This window comes from Dryas octopetala, chromosome 8 (genome assembly GCF_963921425.1).
Source record: "Dryas octopetala chromosome 8, drDryOcto1.1, whole genome shotgun sequence".
NCBI classification, from domain to species: Eukaryota; Viridiplantae; Streptophyta; class Magnoliopsida; order Rosales; family Rosaceae; genus Dryas; species Dryas octopetala.
The window spans coordinates 18,931,923-18,937,959 of record NC_141373.1 but is presented as its reverse complement, the minus strand read 5'-3'; the positions used below and the strand labels follow the sequence as shown (position 1 = coordinate 18,937,959).

General features: G+C 36.7%; 1 protein-coding gene across 3 annotated transcripts; it reads left to right on the top strand.

The window, feature by feature from the left end:
* The first annotated feature begins 985 nt into the window (after positions 1 to 985).
* Positions 986 to 5,586, top strand: LOC147277792 (ABC transporter G family member 22-like). Of its 3 annotated transcripts, XM_086253399.1 has the most exons (11): positions 986 to 1,358; positions 1,869 to 1,975; positions 2,090 to 2,319; positions 2,483 to 2,638; positions 2,768 to 2,951; positions 3,048 to 3,317; positions 3,474 to 3,768; positions 3,911 to 4,191; positions 4,311 to 4,418; positions 5,162 to 5,238; positions 5,325 to 5,586. In XM_086253399.1, exons 1-11 carry the CDS (start codon positions 986 to 988, stop codon positions 5,479 to 5,481), a joined length of 2,238 nt encoding a protein of 745 aa, XP_086109525.1. In that variant the 3' UTR covers positions 5,482 to 5,586. The 3 variants fall into 3 exon arrangements, with proteins under 3 accessions (XP_086109525.1, XP_086109524.1, XP_086109521.1); XM_086253398.1 differs by having other exon boundaries at positions 1,872 to 1,975; positions 5,162 to 5,515; XM_086253395.1 differs by having other exon boundaries at positions 5,162 to 5,515.
* The last annotated feature ends 451 nt before the right edge of the window (positions 5,587 to 6,037 follow it).

The following is a 6,037-nucleotide window of genomic DNA, read 5'->3' as shown; positions in this document are numbered from 1 at the left end:
AGGTATTGGTTGCATATATTCCTTCAAGGCAGAGGCAACCACAACCTGTTTGAAGAAAAGCCTCAAAGATGAAGATGGAACTAATTCTTATTTCTCCATATGTGAGAGCTTCTTCATCTTACCCCATAAGAAAAAATTCTTGGATCCACCACTGTTCATCTCCTTACATAGAAGAACATGCTCCAATGTAGACCCCAACTTAATTGGCTTGGAATCAACTTGAAAATTGTCCTTATTAAAAATCATATTTTCTAACACTTTTAATTAATTTGTGATTGCTTTCTATAAGGAGCCAAGCAGTCGTACCCTCATTACACCGCTCTTATCCTTGGCTTAATCACCTTTTGGAGTTCCAAGTGTGAAGTTTGATCTCAAATGACTTTGGTCTCACTTAATAAACTTGTGCTTGTCTCCAATTTAACCACTTCGTCATTGTGAAGTTAAGAAGTGAGATTTTACCCCAAAATATCTCAACGCATGCAAAAGGTGATATCTGATCGCATAATATACTTATTTTCAGAGACAATCATTGATTGGATATGCAAGAATTGCATTCCATCCATAATTCCTAAGCTTCCTGTGTAAAACAAGTTAGAGGTCTATTAATCATTAATTAAAGAGGATAGCATGAAATAGACGTACAATCATGCCATGTTGCTTCCACATGTAATATACGGACGCATTAATTGAGAACCCTGTAGACTGCAATGTGTCACTGTGCCACTGCTATAAGGAATCTTGGCCTATATAATCTTCCAAACCATACATTCAAATGCATGCATGGACCTTGAACTTTCCACTTCTCTTCTTTGCTGCGTACTTCTTTTTAATATTTTCTAGCTCTCAAGTAATTGATCCTCTTCTTCTTCTCAACTTTCTTGCTCTTGAATTGGTTAATTTAGTTCTTTTTATTTTACTGTATGTTTGATTTGTATGCTAATAATGTACTTGACTAATCGTACAGAGTTTTATTTGTCAAGCAGGAATGGAAGTGGGGAGAGATGTTGAGTTTGGCTGTGACTCAACTTTTGATCAGGGCTTGAATTTTGAACCTGCAACACTGAGGACAGTCTTTATAACTCAGCATGAAGAAAAGATTAAAAATGAAGGTGGATTAATGCGCAAACTTAGAAGGCAAAGTTTTGAGAAGTTGGAATCACCAAGTCATGGAAAGATGATTCAAAAAACAAAGTCATTAGGCTCCCAAATGTTGATCAATATTGATGAAGTTAGTGTTGCTGGAAGCTATGACAAGAGAGCTGGTTCCATTCTCAGCAATGGCTTGGGATATTCTTTCTCTTTTGCTGCAGGAGACATCTCAGAGAGTATTTCATTGACAGTCCAGAGTCCAAAAAGCAGTATGCTTATTACTTACTTTTTTTGGAACTATTACTTACTTTTCTGCACTCAAAATTGCACAATTTCAGTATGCATATATGTGACACCCACTAAGTGGAGGAAAAAAAGCAAAACACACAAAAAGAAATTTGGGAGTCAGGTTTTCCTGGGTTTTGTATCACATCTTTGGGACACTGATCTCTATAATTAGAGAGTATAATTGACTAGAAAGTTTTATATTCTAACAATTTTCACCGGTTGAAGAACCTAAATTCTCTACCATCGCTCATCCATGCCACTTGAGTTAAGTTTGATAGGCAAGTTTGAGTGTCAGGATGTGGACAGAAGAATTACTAGTTCAATCTAGACCCTAATAAGTAATTAATAAAGCATAGGCCTCTACTATTTGCATGTACCATTTGATGACAATTTAAGTTTACACTTGGCTAAGTACAAAAAAAAAAAAAAAAAAAAAAGGAGAGGAAGAAAATATAAAAAAGAAGCTGACTAGCTCTTATCTTTTTACCCAGAAGACAATATTTCAACAGCTCAATCTAAGTCAACTGAAGAAGATGGTCAAGATGCAGCCAGAGAGCAAAAACTACATACAGAGCCTACCTTACCAATATCTGTCAAGGTGAAATATATGAATCCAAGAGATGCATATGCAATGTATGCTAATAGTCCTAAATAAATATGTATTGAGCAAAGGGGTAATTCAATTTGCTTCCATATATTATTTATCTTGCAGTTCCAAGATGTGAAGTACAAGGTAGCAGCAAAGGGTGTGAAAAGCTCCAATGCAAACTACATACTGCAAGGAATCACTGGCTCAGTGCATCCAGGAGAGGTTCTTGCTCTCATGGGACCATCTGGAGGCGGCAAAACAACTTTGCTAAATCTCCTCAGCGGACGAGCCAAGCTCAATAGCGGTACCATCACTTACAATGACCAGCCTTACACCAAGTCCCTAAAACGGAGGTATATATTTAAGTGGAAATGTTCTCTTGCTAGACAGTCTAACATGTTAAATTGTCAAACTCTCTATCTGGATCATTTGATCTAGATACTTGTTTAAATTTTGCTCCAGATTGAGATTTTTGCTCATTTTTCTGATTTATACATATTGGCTTTGATGAAACAGGATTGGTTATGTAATGCAAGATGATATACTGTTCCCCCACCTTACAGTCAAAGAAACTCTAACTTATGCCGCTCTGCTCCGCCTTCCCATTACCCTAACCAAAAAACAGAAAGAAGAAAGAGCCATAAATGTAATTAATGAGCTAGGCCTGGAAAGGTATCTGTGTTTTAAATTTAACTTCCAAGCTATAAGTCAATCACTCTGAAGCTATTAATAATAACTCTTTAGAATGAAATTGGCCTGCTGATTTCGTAAACATCCATGATGTGGTTTAATTTTCATCAGGTGCCAAGATATAATAGTGGGGGGCACATTTGTTAGAGGAGTTTCTGGTGGTGAGAGAAAAAGAGTGTGCATTGGCAATGAAATCTTGCTCAACCCATCACTTCTGTTTTTAGATGAACCAACATCCGGTCTTGATTCAACAGCAGCACTTCGAATACTTCAGATGCTACACATCATTGCAGAGGTACTGGAATTGGAATTCTTTGTATGATCAACAATAATTGGTCATATGGATCTGAAAGCAGAAAGTTAATATTGTGGTTGTGTTTGTGTATTTTAGGCTGGCAAAACAGTGATGACTACAATACATCAACCATCAAGTAGAATCTTTAGCAAGTTTGACAAACTTATCCTCCTGGGTAGAGGAAGCTCCTTGTACTTTGGAAAAGCCTCTGAAGCAATGATGTACTTCTCGTCCATTGGTTGTGCACCACTTATAGCTATGAATCCAGCAGAGTTTCTCATTGATCTTGCAAATGGTAACATAAATGATAAGTCACTTCCAACTGAGCTGGAAGATGGAGGGCCTACTGCCATTGATGTCCACGAGGTTAGTAACCAAAACTCAATTCTCTAACCGGGTAATGTTCTCTTACACTACGAATCTGGACCACAAATTCAAACAATAGTCAATCTAATCAATGATCTAGATTCACAGTCTAGCAAGAGAACATTATAGCTAATTTTATTTTGTATGGTTATGTAGTTTCTAGTTGAGGCTAATCAAGTCAGACTTGCAAAAATGGAGAAAACAAAGCTCCTAAACTCTGTGCTGACAAATCATGGTGAGCATCAGATGCAGGGGAAGCCATATTCAAGGGAATTGAAGGCAACTTGGTGGGAGCAGTTTTCAATTCTTTTCAGGAGGGGTCTTAAGGAGAGACGCCATGAATACTTAAGCTATTTGCGTGTAGTTCAAGTTATATCCACTGCCATAATCATAGGACTTCTTTGGTGGCACTCGGATACTTCGTCCCCTAAAGGACTTCAAGATCAGGCAAGTATTGCATATCGAACTTATACATACAGAGTTGTTCTGGTCACCATGGACCAAAAAATTTGGTGGTCAACTACGGTTGGATTAAATCCAAGGGTAGAGTTTAACACAAAGCAATAATTGTTTCTAAAATCACATGCAGGCAGGGCTATTATTCTTCATTTCTGTATTTTGGGCATTCTTTCCTTTATTCAGTTCAATTTTCACATTTCCACAAGAAAGAGCAATACTAGCTAAAGAGAGATCAGTGGAGATGTACAAACTCAGTGCCTACTTTTTAGCTAGAAACACAAGTGATCTTCCTCTGGATCTCCTGCTGCCTATAGTGTTCCTACTGATAGTTTATCTGATGGTGGGCTTGAAGCTGACCTTTGCTGCATTTTTTCAAACAATGCTTTCAATTTTCTTAAGCATTGTGGCTGCTCAGGTAAAATACATATACATATACATAATTCTCATATAAATTAATTTTTTTCTTTGAAACAAAGGCAAAAGTAGCATACATATCTGGATTCAGAGATTAATATGTAAGCTTTAAAATTGCAGGGCCTGGGACTGACTATAGGTGCTGCTTTTACCGATGTGAAGAAGGCAACAACACTAGCTTCCATCATTGTTATGACCTTCATGTTATCTGGTGGATTCTTTATTCAGGTAAAATGTGTTGTAAAATTGTAATCCATGAAGATAATACTATTAACTAGTTGACGAAAAACTGAATGAACAGTGCTACACTCACAAAATTTGTTTCACCAAATGATGTGAAAGTTTAGTTATTTATAACAAATAGGCTTAATTGTGTTTTTACCACCCAAAGTTTGGGGTGATTCCCACTTTACCACCCAGAACTTTATTTGTCCTACTTTACCACCCAAAGTTTACATTGATTCTCACTTTACCACCCAGAACTTTATCTGTCTCACTTTACCACCCAAAGTTTACATTGATTCTCACTTTACCACCCAAAGTTTACATTGATTCCTACTTTACCCCCTAAATCTAGAGTGACAGAATAGACGGAAAAAGGTTAACTGGGACACGAAAAATAGTTTTGGGTGGTAAAGTGGGAATCAATGTAAACTTTGGGTGGTAAAGTGGGACAAATAAATTTCTGGGTGGTAAAGTTAGAATCAATGTAAACTTTGGGTGGTAAAGTGGGACAAATAAAGTTCTGGGTGGTAAAAACACAATTAAGCCTAACAAATAAGATACTTACACATCATTTTTTTTCGGTAAACAAACAAGTATATTAAACAAAAGAAGCAAAAGCGTTTTGGTGGCATGCTACTTACACATCATTTGATGAGCACATTGGTGAATAAATTTAATGACTCTTAACATTATTGAAAAAGAACCAATATATATGACAAATACAATGTAACTATATGTGGTTGCAGAAAGTTCCATCGGTTATTTCATGGGTACGCTACATCTCTTTCAACTACCACACGTACAGGCTACTCTTGAAAATTCAGTACGGTTGCTCAGGCTCAAGTTCAGGTACTTTTGGATATGAATCTTGTGAGTCTCCCTTCATTAAAGAATTAAGACTTGATTCAGGTGCAATGGAAGTGGGAGCTATGATGGTGATGATCATTGGGTATCGTCTACTGGCCTATTTATTACTCAGGACAATGAAGCTCAGGACAATGATATAGTCTTATATGTATTATATATATATCCCATTAATGGAGACAAGTTTAAGATATCTAGTTAGCTACTTGATTACAAAAGGGGAGGACTTGCTTAGCATATATTCATTTGGTAATATTTTAATCATCATGAGCAGCTACTTGAGGGTTGATGATGTAGGACAAGAGATGAGTCATTCATACACAACAAGTTAAAGAAATTAAGGTGATTCAAAGTTAAGGAAAAAGAGTTTAGAATTGAGAAATTATAGCTCAAGAAGGTTACGAGCAGCTGAAAAAGATCGAAAGTTGTTTTTCTAGATATTTTGGGATGACGTAAGTTGGTGTAGAAGTGTCCGACGTCGCAAGTCCAAGAAAGACATTCTAATTTTTGGAGGAAGATGGTCTGGAGTTAAAATATGGTCGAATTATATATCAAATCAAAGGGAATCGCGAGACGAGTGCAACTCACAGCTTTTTTGTGACATAGGGCATTTTAGGCCAAATAATGTCATTTACTACTCCAAAACAACATTTTAAATTATTTCCGAATTTTGTTATTTTATTCTTGGTGCGCAAGGAAAGCTCAACATCCCACATCGGAAATTGAGCACATCTCACCACCTCCAGCCCCTATAAATA

Coding starts and splice junctions, on each gene's coding strand:
- LOC147277792 (XM_086253395.1), top strand. CDS start 986: ATGGAAGTGGGGAGAGATGTTGAGTTTGGCTGTGACTCAACTTTTGAT. Junction 2,952..3,047: donor TGCTACACATCATTGCAGAG/GTACTGGAATTG, acceptor TGTGTATTTTAG/GCTGGCAAAACAGTGATGAC. Junction 3,769..3,910: donor AGGACTTCAAGATCAGGCAA/GTATTGCATATC, acceptor ACATGCAGGCAG/GGCTATTATTCTTCATTTCT.